General features: G+C 35.7%; 1 protein-coding gene across 1 annotated transcript in view; it reads right to left on the reverse strand.

Annotated features, from left to right (window-relative positions):
* LOC150076364 (ras-related and estrogen-regulated growth inhibitor-like protein A) overlaps nt 1-20,132 on the reverse strand; it is a 43,343-nt gene extending 23,211 nt beyond the window's left edge. The window contains exons 1-2 of the mRNA XM_090388030.1: nt 19,905-20,132; nt 1,095-1,151 (exon numbers count right to left, since the gene is read on the reverse strand). Coding sequence (XP_090244156.1) covers nt 1,095-1,151; nt 19,905-19,974 — 127 coding nt within the window. The 5' untranslated portion in view covers nt 19,975-20,132. The remainder of the gene's footprint in view (nt 1-1,094; nt 1,152-19,904) is intronic.
* Between the last annotated feature and the right edge of the window lie 347 nt (nt 20,133-20,479).

The following is a 20,479-nucleotide window of genomic DNA, read 5'->3' on the forward strand; positions in this document are numbered from 1 at the left end:
CTCATGGGGTACGACCAGTCACGATAACCTTGCGAGAATCAATTCAGTTGTCAATCGATGTGTTCGTTCAATTTTGGCCTTTCCTGGAATGCATCGGTGACTTCGAGATATAAGGAAGCGAGACTCTTGAGCATCTACCAACTGATACAAAAAGCTGAGGCGGTCTTTATCTACAATGCTTTGAAAACACCAAACTTTCCTCCTCTCTTCAGATCCTTTTTTATAACAATAGAAGAAGAAGGAATAAGATATAATTTAAGAAATGAAGCGAACCTGAAGGTTCTGCTTTTTAGAAAAGCCATAGGTCAGAAAAATATAAAATACAGAGGCGCAAAAATCTGGAATAATCTTCCTGAAAATATCAAAAATGCCATTTCACTAAACAGGTTCAAGAAGCACCTAACTGAACACATTACCAGGGATGTCTGTTCTAAATCACCTTCCACTCAACTCCTGAACTTTCCACAATGCATACCAGTTTGGAAATTATGTAAACAAGTTGAAGGAATAGCTGTCAAAAAGTTTGTAACACTCTACTCAATTATTTCATAATTTTTTTTATTTCATACTTGTTATTGTAAAAGTACTCATAATGTAAGTATAAGTACTGTTGTTAACCACGTGACATATGTGGTTGGTTTTCGAAGGTCTCTGTAATGGAATGTAGAAACATGTCTGATTTATTTATGATGTATCTGTTAAATGACACCTGTGTAATTTAAGATCTGTTTTTATTGTTATCTTTTACAAAGGGAACACCCCCTAAAAAGCCTCTGGCTTATGTGTTCTCCCTCCCTTCTTGCTGTTATCTCCCAACAATTGTAACACAAAATAGGGATAAATAAATTATCAAATCAAAATATACAGTAAAGTGTTTTGGCGGTTTTACAGAATATTGATTTATAATGTTTTATAGAGATCTTTATGATGTGGATAGCATTCAATTTGTTAACAGTTATAAAATGTTTCAGTTAATGATAATAAGTATGTATGTTTTATTTAGCGAATTTTGAAACATCATCCGGTTTTTCAGGCGTATCCTTTTTTGTAATTTAAGTTAGATAAAGTACTAGAAGATGGCGCCACTAACTTACCTTTCTGTGAGCTGTACTCTCCAATGAAACGCTGCGTAAGATAGCGAACAGTCACCGCTAGAAAACAAAGATAAAATAAAAATTAAGTTAACAAATTTGAAAATTTAATAAAAATATTTCTAGAGGTCGTATTTTATATATAAATTCAAATAAAAGTAACTTTTGTTTATTATTAAAAAATAACGAATTACGTATTGAAGGGGTGTGAGAGAGAAAAGGGAGTGAAGTTCTGTGGAGTTTTATTTATTTATTTTTTTTAATGAGAATTCATTGATATGTTCATGGGGGGAAAGGACTTTGGCAGAGGAATCTAGGAGGACTAGAACGAGGACTGAAAATATGGGTGTTGAAAGCTTTGTTTAACATCTTGCTACACTATATTTCAGGAAAAAGGTAGTGTTTTTTTTAGACCTGACCATTCCCCATCCCCCACAAGGACCTAATTCATGGATGCTGCTCTTGGCGCATCGGCTATACTCTGATAATATTGTGCCGGTTCCTATGATATTATCCGCGATTTTTTTTCTCTTTATCGTGTATTATGTTTGTACAAATGTCTTCACTTGAAAGTAGTACATTAGTTATAATCACAGTGTGAGAAGTCACAGTCCTCTCTCACACTGTGTGGTAAAGGCCTGGATTGAAATACCCAGGCCTTTTCCACAGTGCTGAAGTATAAACTGAATATTTCTTTCTTTCTTTTTTCTTTTTCTTTTTATACCTTCTGTCCCAGCGGCACTGCATTAATAACTTAACTTTTTGAAATACCCGATCCTCTATAAAGATACTCTCTGAGTATCTTTTTAGAGGATCGCGTTAAACTCTGATTAAAATTGCTAATTAATAAGAATTTTTAAATTGATAATATAGTAAAATTTCATGAACATTTTGTAGAGTCTACCCTACATTTGGCTTGATGATGTATCTCATAGTAGATCCAGAAACATAATCAACTTGTATTCAGTAACTAAGTGCACTAGGTATTGGGTTTAGTAACCTGTCATAAGTTATTAAGTAAACTGAATTTCTTTATTTTACACTGAGAAAGTGTTTTTCATGCTTTATTGAATTAATTTATTAGAATTCCACGTAATGTCCCTTTTCATGTTTCATTAATTCTAAATGAGGTTTTAAAACGAGAGCCATACTCGAAATAAATTGATATAATTTATACCAGTGGTTTCCAAACTATTATCTACGGACCCTTTCAAAAATGAAAAAAACTTCGCGGACTCCCTATATACAGGGTGTTTCAAAAGTGATGTTCAATAATTTAAAGGTGAACTGTACAGACTACAATATGCAAAAAAAGTTTAGTAAACATGGGTCCTTAAGTGAATCGTTTTCGAGATATTGCACATTTCTAGTTGGGATCCACCGCTGACAAAATGAACTGTACAGAGTTGGGATCCACCACTGACTTGTTAGTTTAGGTTAGGTTATGCTCATTCTCTCCCTTTCACCTTTCTAAATGCTCTGAGACGTAGCAGGCATAAAATAAATTTTCTGTTTATACTCCGGCACGACAACCAAGTCAGTAGAGTTTACAATAAATCGTCAATACAAATATTTATTTATCGTAAATTATTTAATCGTATATAGTAGCCACGGGCTTGAACCCCGGTCCACTCAAGGAACGCGTGCTATGCAGGATAGTCAACATGGAAAGAGGTTACAGCAACGAAGCGTATGCTGACATGCACTTCATGTATGGTAAAGCCAACGGCAGTGCACTCGAGGCTGCACGTTTGTACCAAGAAGAATTTCCCCGCCGAAGGCAGCCCAACAGGCGCACATTAATCAGGGTGCATCAACGCCAACGCCTTAGAGAACATGGGCGCTTCGCACATGGAGTAAGAGCAGGTAGGCCCAGAAGCATAACACCTGATGTTGAGGAAAGGGTGTTAGAAAGAACAGAACGAAATCCAAGAATTTAGACAAGGAGGGTTGCTCTGCAAGAGCGTGTACTGGTCATAGTAGTGTGTGGCGAATTTTACATCGCCAGTTACTGTACCCCTACTATATCCAGCGTGTACAAGGTCTCAGCACAGACTACCCTCCCAGAGTGCTCCCATAGTCAGTGGCAGCTCTTAACAGAAAATGTGCATTATCTCCAAAACGGTACATTTGCAGCCCGATGTTCACTGGGACCTTTTTTTTCTTATTTTAGTTTGTACTTTTCAACTTTAAATTATTGACCATCATTTTTGAAACACCATGTATTTGAAGCTATATATATGTGTGTGTTTCCCTTTATATGTATGAACACTTGGTTTTCTGAAAAGAAAATTCAAAGTTTTATGTTTAAAACAACTGAACACTATTCTTATTTTTACTATATAATATCGGTGTAAATACACCATAGTTAACCCATAAATTTGAACTACGTATGTAGCGTAATAGGCATTGTTTTAATTGTATCCCATAAGGAATTATGCTTTTGAGCATTTATTTTCTATCTTATTTTTACATAAATATATAATAATTTTATTAATCATCAATTTGCTATACATACAACGAATAATTTGACCAGTTCTAGATGGTTGTTTCGCGGACCCCTGGAACTGGTCTACGGATCCCCAGGGGACCGCAGACCCCAGTTTGGTAACCGCTGATTTAGACCATTTTAGGTGCTCTTCAGCCATTGAAAACTTCGGATAGTTCAGGAAAGTGATTCACCCACTCAACTCATATTATCAATAAGTTGCAAGTCCTATCATCAATCCTTGGCATCACTGGAAACCTTAATAGGCGTCAAGGTATGCATAAAATTATCAATTACGTCAGCTCATGTTTATTCAGAGCTCATGTTTACAGTGCCATTTCATTTTCCTGTTAATTCAAATTAAAAATAAACAAATAAAAGAATGGCTGTCCCAGATGCACCTTTAATAAATCCAAAACAAACAGCATAATGTTATCTCTAACTTATTTTATTTCTATTTCTCGTAAATTTTCGTTTTATTCTATAGGGATAATGCCTGTCCACTAAATCGTGTTGTACGTTAAACGTGGAATTCTCTGAAGCAAATTGTTGTAATTCGCCGACGCTAAGTGTTGTATAGCGGTAGTGAAAACTCTGACTGGAGCCTATTCAGAGTTTGAAGACCTTTTGAATAAACTAGCTGGAGGTTCAGATGACTCCCTGCTCATGTTTGACATGCTCGGTAGGCTTTCGCAAAGCGATGAAAGGTGAGTAAATCTTTGCTCTACTGCACTCTCTGCAATGTGAACCCTGTAAAGAGTGCAGGATACATTGGTTTCGTTTTGCTTACAGTTTCTGCATAACAAGAGAAAGTGACAACACGACTTAGGTACAGCATTTCAATTTACTTCACTGATCATAAAAGAGAACAAAAGTGCTTCATACGAAATTTCGGTTTTTCTATCTGCTTATCTTGTGCCGTACAGTATTAATAAACGAAATCGAGAGCAATCTCCTCATTGGCTGTGAAACCAAACCGCTTCATTGTTAAATAAGACGTTTTAACTGATGGTAAATACCATCCAAATGGCATTTACATCACTGGGGTGCCGCACGGACGAAATCTTGGTTCAGTGGATGCTGCTTGTTATTTCCAAAGTCCGTTAAATTGAGATCAGTTAAATCGTGTGTTTGCTGTGTGTACTTCGTATATTATTGTTTTATTTATTCACTATTTTTGCTGTATGGCTGTTTTGCGAGTTCAGTAAAAAAAAAAACAAAAAACGAAACCATCCCAATAAAATTGATATTTTTGCAGCTGCCAGTAGCTTTTGGTAACATGCCGATGTTTACTATAATGATATTCTTAAGTTCGACGTCGTAGTTAGACTAGATGATGATTGGAATATGATCAGAAATGTTAAATATAACCGAATAAAAATTTTCACGTTTAAATTTTAAAATAAAAGCGTGGGAATTTGTTTATCAAAATGGACGTTGCGCCATTTGGATAGTTTGTAATCAGAATACATTAGGAAGCAGAATAAATATCAATTCTTGAAATCGGAGTTTACTAAGAAAATAGGAAAAATGTGGGTAATATATAAAATGTATCTGTTAAAAACAGTTAACAAGATCACAGGTTGATATCATTATTACCGAAGAAATATATATAGTAGTAACATTTCTCAGAAATTACAGAAATTACACACACACACACACACACACACACACACACACACACACACACACACACACACACACACACACACACACACACACACACACACACACACACACTTTTTAATATCGCGATGTTACGATCAAATTGTTGGGATTTCTATAATGCTAAATTTGGCTACAAGAAGAGTAAAAATGACTAATGACCATTGGGAATCTCTAAGAAAAGGAGTTATGTTAAACGGAAGTGACGATGTTTTATATTTACAGGAAAAATGAATCACGGTCTGTACTTTTTTGTACTGCAATTTTAAACGATGCTTTGAAACAGGTGCTGTCGTTCATTCACAGGTCGTAGACTGAGAATAAACGCGAGTGTAAAGTTACGTCACTGTCAGCATAGAGAACTGCTCAGCAACATGAAATTACACGTGGGTGACGTCATAGTGAAATAAAATGTCGACCGAAATGGGCTAAAATTAACTCGTGTTCATTCGCCTGCAAATTCACCTGGCAAAGTTATGTTGCCGACAAGTAGGCTAATTGAAGGTTTCTTCTTCTTTTGCACCCGGAGACTTCATGCTCTGGTTTCAGTAATATTTAAAGATCAACACTTTTTATGTGGTGGGTAGAAGTCCGAAATTACATCTTGGAATTTTGTGCCCTCAAAAGGGTTCATGATCGGGGAAATACGGTATTTCCAATGAAGCTACCAAACAGACGTGTATAAAAAGAAACGTACTCTGCAGGAATGGATTGCAACGTACAGTACGATTATCCTAGATATTACATAGGAGATAAGTATTCTACTCTCGAAATTTTTTAAACACTAGTACTTCGAAAATGTGTATTTATTCATCTGATAATTGCCTTTACTCCTCCTTCAAAGAATCGATCAATAGAGTTAAAAAGGAAAACGCATTGGCTATGACTCGATGTCGAACTGCTAATCATCAGAAGATGCTCAGCGAGATCCAGATCAGTACTCTGTGGTGCTCTGTTGATACTTGTATAGGTTCTCCATACAGCCGACTGGACCTACTTCAGTGTCTTTGGGAGAGATGTCTGAATACTTTGGAGAGTATTTCAAATTTAAATATTTATTCAATTACATAAATTAGAACAGTAAAACAATTTGTGAACTTAGAAATCACAATGTAATTTTTTTCTGTATTATTTTGATATGAGCTCCTCCTTTGTGCACGCACATTTCTTTGGCTATTGGATATTTATTTTCCTTTTGACTGTTGAAGTGAAAAAAAAAAATGAAATCTAATGGATTAAGATCGAGTAAATGGAGAAACCATTCTTGGTCCTTCTCTACCCATCCAATTATTCCGAAACTGCCTCACAACGATACTAAATGTTGAAGTGTGCCATTTTGCTCGAAGATGAAGCTGGAATGTTCCCCCAGTTAAATTTTCTAGCATGTTCAAGACATGACCGTTTATTATTTATTCTACGAATAGAAATAATCCTAGTACTTGTGAGTATTTCTTTCATGTTTTGCGTATTTGTTGGGTGGAGAACTTCAAATTTTACAGTTATGCCTGTTTACAGTCCGCACACGTGGAACGTTGCTTCGTAAAAAATATGATTTGCTCACAGAGTCATCTTCTTTTGCCTTCATACTCATCAAAGTAAAAAATTTAAAGCGAAGACTGTCTATTAGCTTCGGTAATATGTTTTACCATCTTCAACATATAGGATCTGTGTCACATGTCACAATTTTTTAGAGTCCTGAAGCATGGTAGACCGAGGAATACCCCACTCTTGCACAACAGATGATTTCTTAATTCAACATAAGAATGTTCCATGAATACTTACAAAGGTTTTTCCAAGAGGTTCACATCTATCCTGTACATTTTGATTTTAAAGCATCCAGTCTCGTAAAATTGATTATAAAACTTGATGCATTTATCACAGGTTGTATTAGCGTGATATGTACGTATAAATTCATCATGCACTTGAATTACAGACTCATTTAGCATACTAAAAATTACAGACTCATTTAGCATACTAAAAATTACACTGTGCTTTATGTTGCCATCTTAGAACCGATTGCCGCGCATTATGTTGCAGCATAATTACGAGATTGCGCGCATACGCATGAAATTGAATGAAAGTCATTTCTTATTCATATAAATGCCACAGGAATCGTAGATAATTCCTAACATATCGATAAAATTAAGTCAAACATAACAATACTGTTAGACTTCGCCATGCGTTTATGGGGATGGAGATCGACTGCGATTTTATTTTATTTTTTATTAATAAATAAATAAATTTTATGTTTATTTTCCGGGACGACCAAACGGTGAGAGGAGTTCACAAGATAGACAGAATACAAGAAACAGCACCGTATTCAGCAGTCACGGTCTTGAACCCCAGTCACTCAAGGCACGTGTACTTATGCACCGTGCGATGACCACTCGGCTACGGCGGCCTGTTATTAGATAGTAGTGTTGTGGGATGGCAATCACTTGCTGTCTGCACATGTTTACAGTGTATACCACGTGTTTATATATATATATATATATATATATATATATATATATATATATAAGTTTAATACTCGTATTGGGCGAAATAGTTACTTGTATAGAGTGAGTTAATTTTTTAATGTAATGGAGAGAAAAAAATCAGTACAGTACATATACATTCAGAAAGTTGTTATTTCGCTGCAGAGTATTAATATTATGTAAACAAAAAAAAAAAAAAAAACCCACAAAAACTTGTAAAAAAGTGAGTCGAGTTTTTTGGCACAAGCATTGCAAAAACCTTTTTGCAAAGTGATGCCTAGATCAACATACCCTCAGCCATGAAAAGCATTGGTATAAAAAAGATGTATCATGAAATGAAAAAGTTATGCTAAGTTTACTATTGGCTAACCAGATTAAAAGTCTGTCATGCACTTGGCGGATTCATCACCTTAAGAACCGGAATGAACTGCCTCCATTAATACACTTAAGGTGCGCTGCCGTGTGCCTTGATTGTATTAATGTACGTCCTTATTATATAGCATTTCTACAGCATTACTTTTGTTTTTATAGTGATAAGAAGTATCGCTTAAATTACATAAGCAATATTTTATTATGGCTCTCTTCTTTTCTTAAACCTTGAACTGCTGCCTTCCTATATTCTTTTCCTGCTTTCTCAATATTCTTTTACCATGTCTTACAGGTCTTTTTTTGTGTTTTTGTCTACAGGTTTTTTTAAATAAAAAAACACCTCTCACAGGTAATTACATTACGGTCTGGAATGTGTACAATAGTATAACTCTCTGATGATAATACTGCTCGTGGAATCAAACGGCGTCGTGCAGTGTATAATATAAGAGTAATTTATTTGAACAGTATAAGTAACACAGAGAGCCTTCTTCGTATGATGAAAATTCTGCATTTATTCCTTTCAGCTTGTAAACTTAAGCACTGATCTCTAGTAGCCAAGTGGCTATATATAGTCTGTACTTGATATTTTTTTACTAATAGCATCTGTTTGGTATTTTTGGAATGTATTTCCTATTTTGAAAGGAAGGCCATAAAGTATTGCATTGCAGTATGTCACCAAGTGATCCAATAACATTACGACACAGGAATTTCACTCTGTTATCAGCATGGTATCTGGAACCTGGCAGCCAAACTAATGGCTGCAGATACACCTCCTGAACTTCCAGCCAACTGTTTCAAATTTGGCTGACAGGTGCTGAGAGTATCTGTCGTACATAAATATAAAAAACGGAAGATTTCAATTTTTACTTTACAAAGGTCATGAATTCCCGAAATTCCTTCCTTTACATACAGCTGAGTATTGCGGTCAAGTTACACTTGCGAGCTTTATTGAAAGTCCTAACACAAAAATAACTGAGAGGTAGACCATCTCAAAAACGGCTATTTGCGCTTTATCAGACATAACGTTTACTTGAATGTCTAATACACCTTGTCACTGCGGTTTGCAGATAGCTTTTATGTCAATAAAAATCGTTTGTTTATTTATTTAGAGTAATACTGATTAGAGTGGAACTTTATAACTGCCCAATTATGAATTGTATCTACGAAGGCCCAGTAATGAAGATTTAGATATTTACAGTGCTTTTAATGATATATAAACTATTCAAATAGGAAGCATTATTTAAAATGTCCAGCTAATCATAGGTCTCCATAGTTGATGATATAAATTTTTCTGTATCCGAAACGAAATCAAGAGTTTAAGTTTAAGAAAGCGTTTAAGAAACTCAGTAAACAAGAGTTTAAGAAACTCAGTAAATAAAGAGTTTAAGAAACTCAGTAAACACTGAGTTTATTTTTACCATTATTATGGTTTTATACGGCAAAGTTACAGTCGGATATAAAATAAGTTTTTCTGTATCGGAAACGAAACCAAGAGAATAGTTTAAGCTTGTGTAAACGATTCACTTAGTGTATTTTTACCATTATTATGGTTTTATATGGCAAAGTTGCAATCGGATATGAAATAAATTGTGTTCACTATTAAAACTTGACTCGGCTTCCTTCATTGATTCTGACAAATCGGAATAGCTCATTGTATCCTTTTATGCCCCTGCAGATAATGAGCATTATTTTTCTGTATTTTGTATACATGATATTTAAGATGCTGTTACTATAATTGTTCATAGCATCGTACACACGGAAAGCTAGCGTTATAAGCCCGCTCAATAAATAAGCGATTTGAATAATACTTCATGTTTACAAAAATTATGTCGATTTAAAAAAAAGTTGAGATATAATAATAAATGGTAATATATGCTAATCGGTAAATAAAAAAAATCGTAACAGTGAGCTGATTAGGATATTAGTGGTCAGCTGGACTCTTCTGGTTAGTCCTCTTTTGAATTATGCAAGATGTACTCTTGTTTAAGTATTGACTCATCAAAGTGCACCCAGACTGGTTAGTCATTTGCTGTCGTCGGCATTCCCAGTCATAGCATGTTTTCCCTTCAATTTTTTTTTCTTTTGTTAGTTGTTGGCGTATCGGCTTCTCTGGCCATAATGCACCTCCCAAAGTTTTTGCATTTTACTCTGATCCAAGCCCGAGGCGGGATTCGAACCCGCGACCTTTGGGTTGCCAGGCAGGCACTTTACCCACCTGGCTAGCCCGGTCGGAATTTTTCCCTTCATCTGCTCAGTTTCAGTTTGGAAGTCTGATTTCATGTAAATCTTTCATTTTCGGTATCACATCGCGAGTATTACTGCTTTTTTTCCTGTTATTGTTTATCACGTTCTTTACACTCTGTATACTTTAATTAATAATATAATTAATCAATTAATTAACGTGTATTAATTAAAATGTGTTAATTAAAGTATAAATAAATAAATAAATAAATATATATATATATATATATATATATATTCCTTTTATTGCTGGATAGAAAGGAAAGTTAATCGTATTTATGAAATGAGCAACGTTGAAGGAGCCGCCTTGTATTTAATTTTTGCGAAATGTATTGTGTCGTTTTATTCCTTATTTTTTCTCCTCCTTCTGTTTTGTGATCTGAGGGTGCGCATACATATCTAGGTCATTTGCAGCAAGCAAATACAAAGCCAACAGCAGAAGGTGTCTATGGACATAGCGCATCTCAATAAAGGGACCTATGTTTCACAAAAAATAGGAGTGGAAAATATATTGTTGATATAACCCATATTTCAGAACGCAGCACTGACCCAGATTAGTTAAGTTCCTCTTCACTAGCAGCCTTTTCTTCTACCTTCACCCTGGAAACATAAGAATATGAGTAGGTCAAAGAAAACATTGAAGTAGGTTCTAGCGAGAAAAGTAAATACAGAAAATTCTATCCTCGCTTCGGTTTGCTGCATGCAACTGAGCTCACATACACATGCAGTTCTTCTGACATGTGAATTTTAAACAATGAAGACACGAGCAGCTGCAGCGGAACTAATGCAGTGTGGGCTGTATACCCGTCACTGGCATCAGTCCCTGGCTCTTTGTGGGATACGCTTCCCCTTTGTACAAACATCTCTAATTCAGTGGAAGCAGTTATGTAACTCCAGCAAAAGCAACCACACCAAAATTTGAAATGGAAACACCTTTCTGAGTGATTAGTTTTCGCAACGGTACTGCAGTTCCTCTATTCTGCGAAGTGTTGAAACACCTAGAATAGATCCGCGAATCAACACTCTATTTAATTTTCTCGTCTCGAACGGTTTTTGAATCACTTCTGTATGTCATAAGTGTGACTTCAGCTGTTTACTTAGTAATGCACCGCCGTACACCGAGGGAGGAGTTGTTACCGTTCAAATATGTGTAGTCACTGTAAAAAAATGTCACGTAAGCGCGTTGATTTAGACCTCTTTCGACCTCTTTCGCCTTGTCATACTGTCATCATAGCAGACAGCTCCGGTGAATCCTTTTCGTGCTCAATATATGCCCAGTCAGCAGCCACGTATGTTCTGGGCCATCGAGATTTTATCAAGTGTGGCAAGTAAACATAGCTAGCTGATGTTACCATGTAGGGACGATTTACTAATGAAAACACAACCAAATTCGTACTTGTTTACTCAGCTAAGCAAGTATGAATATGAAGTGATTAAATGCGGAGCCGTTCTCACTGATCTAACACTAAGTAAAGATTTCGGCTGTTGCCAGGTAACAGTAGAAGACAAGTTTTTAGAGTAGACGTCTTTATGTTTTTTCTTAATGTTAATGCCTACAAGGCTGAGATATCTTAAAACTGTTTCATTGTTGGGAAGAATTATTATTTGGAAGGGAACGCGGAGGAAATATTTTATAATTACTGATACTGCCTTATTCTTTCCATTTTCTGCTTCCCTTTACTGTTTTGTATTGTTTTGCTTGAGCAGCATCACCGTGCTGCGATTTCCTGGCAAAAGCCCTGCACCACACCAAAAGTCCTTCGTCATTTGTTTACTTCAGCACCAGTCATCTATCACCGGAGACAAAGAAAATAGAAATCCCATGGACCAGTAGTTCCTCCGACAGAAGCTCTCCCCCCACGTAGTTACTACTAACTTAGGAGACGCCTACCAACTAATTCTCGGATAGGCGCCTTCGGGGTTCCCTAAATAGATTTTCGTGCGTGCCTCACGGTCTGCGAAGGCCGAAGATGAATAATACCACTAATAATGAAAAGTTTTGATAGTAAACATCACGGTGACGTTATCGGCTTGAATACCCCTCTGTGGCATCCCTCTCTCCTTACCTAATGGTACGTCATCGTCCTGAGCATTATGAAGAAATTATTTGCTGTTGCGTATTGAGTTGATGGCCATTTTGTTTTAGTCAAAACACCTGAACTCTTAGCAAATCGGGCCTCAACGACAGTACAGTGGTTTCGCCACTTTACTCGTTTAGAGAAACCTGAGTTCGAGCCTTTGGAGGAATTTTTAAAAGACTTTGAGGCAATATTTAGCCGATCTCATCGAAGGGATTGGGGTTTTTTCTCCTCTTGAGTTATTCATACTTTTTTCACGTTTTTCGAACAGCAAGCAAGTCTGTCTTTGAACACACCCGTACAGGCATAATTACACTCGAACCATATAGAAAAGTCAGTGCCGAAAAAAAATCTTTCAAACATCAATCCTAGGGAATTTAGAAGTGTTTTTGCGAAGTTTTCAAAAGGAATAAAGAAAGCCAACTGTACTGAACAAGGAAGATCATTACCTATGTATTTTACTTTTCATGTTCACAAAGAGAAGTCCTTATACTTGAGTTAGCTAACATCAGTCTCACAATCTATATTTTCAGTTTATTCAAAGTTTCCTCATTAAAGTGAATACTGTAATGCGGGTTCGCAATAAGTAAAATGAAAGGGTACGGTGATATCGCCAATATAGAAACTTCCGTATCAACTGACGACCTCACATCCTGTCGACCATTTCACAAAATACTATACGTAGCAGATCGCATGATTGAGGGGTAGTGTTTATATTATTCTCTTCATTTCCCTTGGGGATGGGGCCGTTAATAGAAGGTCAGAATCCGTCCATCCGCTTTCTTAGTCATGTGGCGGTTTTGTCGCCGGAATGGTTGTCGCCTGTTATGTCTATCCTTAATTCGTAAACAGCATAGAATGAAAAGCGCTCGTCTAGGCGACGACAGTGCCACCTACACTCCAGCCAGAGGGTCACGTTAAGGGCGCGAGATATATTTCCTGACAAAATGACAAGCTCAATCGTCAGTCGAGCAGTTAGAGGTCTTGGCTCAGATTTCCTACAAGTACGGTGGCGCCTGTATGCGCAGCAAGAACCTCAGTAGCTGTTCCTACCAGTTGACTGACGGCTATATCATCCACACAGGACTAGATGTATAAAAAAAGAAAAGAGGCTAGGCAGAACACGTTGGTTGTAACACATGTCTCCCGTAGATTGTTATCGTCATCTTGCACTTCTCCAGTGGGTGATACAGAGTTTCTTTGTTATGGGCGTCTGTTCATTGTCGGTTCGCAAGGCCAGTCGCAAAATCCCGTATATTACTACGGTGGGCGCGATTTGCCTAGCTGAACGGCGGTTTTCTTGACCTCTTACTGACTTACACAGATTGCTTCACAAATGTTATATGACCACTCCCTCCCCTTTGTTGATCTGGTCTGTAGGACTACATAAAGTTTTAGCAAGGTCATGTGGCGACCTGGAATGATAAAATATTTTATTTATTTATTTATTTTTTTTTTTTTTTGTGAAAAAAGCATTCCTGCCGGAGAGGGCCATTAAAGAGTACTTTTGATGTAATAACCTGTCGTGCACCGAGTTTCATTCATGCAAGTATGCGCATTGTGGAGCGAGTGACTAACTTCTTTAGATGTGCGCACGCATCTGAGCATATTCAAATAGAAAGAAAAGCTATTAAGAGGAACAGAAAGAAAATCATTACGAAATAAAAGATGAAAAATTTTCAATGGGTGACATTAAAGCAAATAGTGAAATTTCTCTGAAAATTTGTGATTTTTTTTTTTTTTTTTTTTTTTTTTTATCGAAATGGGATTTTGGCGTGGGATTTTCTAAAAAATGAGATTTCAACATATTTATGCTGACCTTTCAGTTTTGTTAACCGTATTTCAATTGAAAAATATGATTACGACAGAAAGGGATCTTTAAAATTCATATCACATGTACCTGACTAATTAAAAATCATTTTATTGTTATGATCTTTAAAAAAAAAAAAAAAAGCTTCGCTTGGTTAATGTAAATTTAGTACTGTATTTGAAATATATTTTCTGTTCATTATATTTGCTGTTTAACATTTTAATATCGAAGACACACATTTTAATTGGATGAGAGATCTTATTTTAATTTTAAGTAATTTATCATCGAAGAAGTCTCGCGATGCATTTTCGAAATAGAAATATTAATGTAAAAAGGACTCAAACTGGAATGGGGAAGAGGAAAAACAAAGTTATAAAATAATCATTTAAACGAGGTGTTTAATTTAGTCCTCGTTAAAAATTATATTAAGCTTTTAAAAACCGTGAAACTTGTACTGTAGGCTTTCACTTACACAGCCATTTAGAAAGCAAGGTGCTAAAGTTTGCTGTTACTTGACGCCTTTTATCACCAGCCGACAACAAAACATTTGACATCTATCGCCAATAAACAGGATCCCGACAACAGTCATTACTGTACTTCGCTTCTATTTCCGTTATTGTTTTTGAATGTGCTGAAGACACTGTGATTATAACACTGATTAATTAAAAATAAATGAAAGAAAGAATTTTATTTTATTTTATTTATTTATTTTTTATTATTTTATTTTATTTTATTTTATTTTGTTTTTGTTTTTGTGTCTTCGGTAATATTGCTGATTTTTGTATTGGGCACCTTTTAAGGCATTGTGAACGAGAACAAAATAAGAAGGTAGGTTAATTTCAGGTTATAAGGTTGGCTGTACACCAACATCCGCTTGTATTCACCTCTCAGTCACCAGGAGGTCTCTTTGCATCACAGTCATAAACAGGATGCAAAAACTGGCATCCCTCGAACGTCATCATAGAAGGGTAGCGAGCCTTCTGGGCTGTTAGTCATCGTAGTTCTTGTTAATTGGGAATCTGTTGCTGGAATGATGCCTGCAATCCTGAAGAGTTCAGCACAGAGTTTGGTTCTTGGCCAAGGTACAAGAAAACAGAGATGAATGAGATTTGGAAAATGGTTTAAGAAAAATATATATTTTTAAAAATCGGATTAATCTTTTTGGTTGGATATGGTTTTTTTTTTTCTCCCTTTGTTTTTTAGATTTATGCCAAGTAACAAGCAAGCAACAGGAAATAAAGGACTTAAATTAATCATTGCTCTATTCATTTAATTATGCCCATGTTTATTCAAAATAACGAAGTTATTACCATTTTTGCGATGTTGCATAACTCAAAAATAAGAGATACGTCCCATCTTCATATAAAATGCTGTAACATTTAAGTTCTTCCTTATATTCTTAGCCAAAAATGTAATTTTAAAAATTAAAAAAAAATTGTGTTGTAGCCAATTGGCGGCTATACTTTCTGTTCTTATTACCCACAATTTCTGTCCACAAATTGAATAGTACTCATTTTTATCGATTTAAAAGATACCAACTTTAACTTGGAGCTTATTCAGGTATATTCATGTTATTCAGTACCTTAGAGCAGTGTTTCCCCAACCTTTCTTAGAAGCCATGGACCTCAAAAAATATTTAAACTGACACGCACTATATTAATAGTTATTTTTTAAATGCAGTGATATGTAGTAGAACTTACCATATGTAGTATACGTTAGTTTGTTATAAGTATACTTCTATTTCCATCAGTGTTAACAGGATTGATTGTTACCTACTGCAAAAAAAGCTTTGTTTTACCGACGTCTCATTAACCACTTTCATAAGTTACGGAGCACAGGTTGAGAAATATCTTAGAGCACAATTTGGTGATCTCTTTCCCTGTGGAGCTCTTTTCTCTTTGTAATTTTCAGCCCCGCATTGTAAGGCAAATTCCAAACTGGGCGATGTGCATAATTTATAAATTACAGTCAATCAACACATTCTCATACAAGTTAAACCTTTTTTTTTTTTTTTTTTGTTTGTTCATTTCATTTTAAGTTCTCGTCCTCTTTCGAAACTTTGATTTTCCAACCGATATGTTAAGGCCATTCAATAACATTCCCGGATTTATTTTCTGCTAATACTAAAAAGTATGCGTGTAAATAGTCTATAAGTATAGCCAAAAATGTAATTTTAAAAAGTCCAAATCTGTGTTGTAGCCAACTGGCGGCTATACTTTCTGGTTTTATTACCCACAGTTTCTGTCCATCCTTCCATTTTTTTTTTTATCGTCTAAACGGCTATGTTGAAAATTTAACCAAACAAAACGTTTCTGCTAGCTTCTTAATTTTTTTATGGATCTCTTGCATTGTTGTTGTGATCTTGGCAACTATTTTTCAACCTTATCAGACTTTCTACTCAATGATTTCGTTGAATTTTTACTAAAAAGAGATAGACGAATTTTGAACATTCTTTGAATCCCTTTGCATCATCTCTAGGTCTCTTAACGGAATTTATTTGATTGTTTATAAAACTCTGTGCTTCACAGTTAATACATGCTTTGTTTAGGCTTTTAACACTTTCTTATTCTAGTGAAGTGGATAGAGGTTGTGCTTTCTCACTCGTGTGGAAAAGGCTTGATTTCGATTTCCGTTGCTAGCCTAAGTACAAAAATAAATCCAAACTTGTATTATTGTTGGTATATACACTGTATTTTGGTGTTTATCCTTCTGTGTGGAAATCGCCCATATTTAACCTATTCCTTAAAAGGGAGGAAATAAACCTTGATCATCAAATTATTGTCCTGATGCCCTATTTCCCACCCTTTCTAAAGTAAAAGGGGAAATCCATTAAGGGTCAACTTTTAAATTGTCTCAAAAATTTGCATCTTATTATTTACATGAGATTCTGCTTAGTTCCCACCTCTGAACAAATTGTCAACCAAGAAAAATTCTTGAAAAACGGTATAGAAACAACTTTAAGCAATTAGCTAAAGATTTAGAAGAAACTTTTGATTTAATTAGACTTTTTAATATCTTTGTTCAATATGGTAGAACAGCGTGGAACAGTATTTAGAATTTTCTTAGGTTAAATACAGCATTATAATATTAGTAGTAGAAACTGATGTAAGAAAACAAGCTCATGCTACATCAGCTAAAAAAAAAAAAAAAAAAAGCCGGCACTTTCCACATCACCTGTCCATCCCACTTTAACAGTTTGTCTAGTTCCTTGAATTTATTCAAACTATCCACTTCCAACAACAGATGAAAGTTTGTTCCAAAAATCAACCACCTGCTGGTTGAAGGCTAATTGAATCCGCACATCTATTCTACAATCATCCTTCCACAGTCTGAATTTATGCCCTTTTATATTTCTGAGCTTGAGACTTTCAAAGTGATAGGCAAGCGGTTAGTTTTATTAAAATTTTAAATCGAGTCCAGAATGCTAGTTTGCTTCTTTAGTGTAAACATAATTATATCTTTTTTTTTTTTTATAAAGGTCCAAATCCACCAGGACAAGCCTATATTAGTTTCGTGCTCTACGAAAACAATACTGCCTTTGTAATAAATAATGCGGGAATCCTACTTCAGCTGTGAGAATGCCTCCTGGTGAAAGTGTAATTCGGGAAGCTTTATCAAGTTTCATGAACGTAGGTCTGTAATGTCGTCCAAATGGCAACAGTTTCTGAATAAGTTAACTGTCTACACGAACAACATAAGCCATAATGCTCCGCTTATTTTAATGATTCCAGTGTTTCTCGTACTAAATTTCATTGACGTCACGGATGCATTTCTTTTCCTAATCATGAAGTGTGATTATAAATGGATCACTGAAGTTGACTAATTCGCTAAATTACTCTTAGTCGTCAGCGATATGAGTTACTTATTGATTCAAGTTGTTGTTTTAAACGTCTGTTTGATACTGTATATTGGTACTGTATTGTCAGTATACTTGAAGACTTTGTGTTCTTCAAGAAGAATTTACTTTTCAGATATGGAAAACTGTTGTTATACTTCAGATAAAAATAAGTTTGTAATTTATTGGTGAAAAACAGTAATCCAATTATTGCTTTCTTGAATTCTCTTGCATATTTTCGAATATTGCAGTTGAACGTTTGAGTACGTAGTCATGACCACTTAAAGATGGAATGGCTGTGTTTACTTTTTCTTGGGAAAGGTAGATGGAGCCACTGACGTATTTTCAGAAGAATTTTGGAGATAGAGATGAAAGGAATGAAGGAAGTGGGAGGAAGGCTCTTAAGTCTAAACTCAGCACTACGTTCAAGCACTTAAAGTGCTTGCGCATTCCAAGAATAGCAAGAGCTCAAATATCAATGTGTTGAACAGGATCTTGGACGCGGAGAGTCTACCTGTTTCTCACACGCAAATTCAAAAATCACGCACATACCACCGTCTTTCAAAAATTTTAAATGTGGAGATACTTATGCATGATATGCAACATGTATCTCAATTATTTCTTCTTGGTCGTGTTTAAGTTGTATTAATCGGTTTGTCAGGCAGTGGATGATACAGATTTTGCTTTTTATTACCTTGTCAAATATTTCAAGAAAAAATTAATATATGATAAATGTAAGTGATATATGATAGTTGTAAGTGATTGCATTAACGTATATCATCATTAAATTGTATTAGCATACTACTGATCGTTGGGAAAATAGTGTTTCACGGACATTAATTCAAATTCATAACACGAATACAAAGAAATATCTCCCCTTAATTTTTTTTTTTAACTTTACGTGCTATATATTCAAAGAATGTTACATTAACATTCTTTAGATATATAGCACGCAAAGTTAAAAAAAAAAAAAAAAAACCAACAACATAGTGTTTGTGATAGTTTTAATTATGTTTGTTTATAAACCAAAGAACACTATTTAGTAATTTCTTCCTGTCAACATTCCATGCTTATACTGTTCTATGTATTGTATCATGTAATATGTCATGTATGAAAAAATGATTACAAATAAGTTCACTTCCAGTTCCTCTCGCTTCCCCCCCCCCACAACTCCACCTCTTGCTCTTGTTTACATATATTTTTCATCTTCATCACCGCCTTATGTGGTTGATAACTAGCTGCATATCCACTTTTACTGGCGACTTTTTATTCCACGTGCCGATTGTATAATGTGAATACAGATGGGATCGGAGTTAAGTCGGTTCATTTGTAGCAACTGCAATAAAAGATTCAGCTCCTTGACTTTTACTTCTTACATTCATTTTCATTTACGTTTTGTTAACAATAGCAGTTTTTATTAGAGATTAGTCTAAAATATAGAATCACTGATGATTCGCCGGTTCCTCCAAATCAAGTGCCGGCTTGAGGTTCCATTTTTGTGGTGCTCGATGGAGTTTTGGCGTTATACAGAGTATTAAAAATAATAAACATGGGCTAATTATCACCCTAGATGCCCTATGCTTGCGCGTCCACGTGCATTGCACCGTGAGGACATCTTGAGCCAGCCTTGCTTGAATTCATAACTATCCTTAGAACATTTTTACAGTAAATTTGCATTCGTAATCATACTAATAAAGAGTAAATAAGAGATCTTTATACAGCTTATTTATTTGTAGCGGATGCCAGAGAAATGTCACTTAAGTGAAATTCAGGTTATTATTAACTGGCTGTAGAAGAGAGAATCTTAATTACAAATTATAAATGTTCAAACACGAAATATTTGTACTTACCAGACTTGCCAACTTTTGGAGCTCCGAGCACCACCATCCTGATTGGAGACACTTGGTTTTTCTGCATCATCGTGGTCCGTTTCCTGTATTCACTAAGAGGATTAAAAGGACGTTGTAGAGTCCTTCAGCTCTGGTCGATTATTATGCTAGAGAAACAGGATGCGCAACGTTGGATCTTGCGAGGCAGTGTGGGTAAAGAAAGGAGTCGCCAAACACTTTATATTCTGTTTTCACGGCGGATAAAAAAAAAAAAAAAAAAATTGTGATCACTGTGTCGCAGCCAGCATGTTACTGAAGACTTTCGCTTACATTCTTTGCAGGTCTATTCGAGGCAACGGAAACCCCACGTGGTTGTTAGGTTGCCACGTGCCAGTGCCACGAGCCAATGAAATCAAAACATTGGTTACACTGGAACGTCCCGTATCTGTGGCGCCGAGTGCCAGCAGTCGATTACAAAGGCAGTGTTCACTACCGCCAGGGGACTAGTAGGTGGGTTCTTAGTGCTGGGAAGTTGCTGCTGTCATCCCGAGACAGAACTGGGCCCGCCCGGCCGTGGAATTCCAGATGGCACGCGC

Source organism: Mastigoproctus giganteus, chromosome 13 (genome assembly GCF_048544385.1).
Source record: "Mastigoproctus giganteus isolate SK-2022 chromosome 13, ASM4854438v1, whole genome shotgun sequence".
NCBI lineage: Eukaryota > Metazoa > Arthropoda > Arachnida > Uropygi > Thelyphonidae > Mastigoproctus > Mastigoproctus giganteus.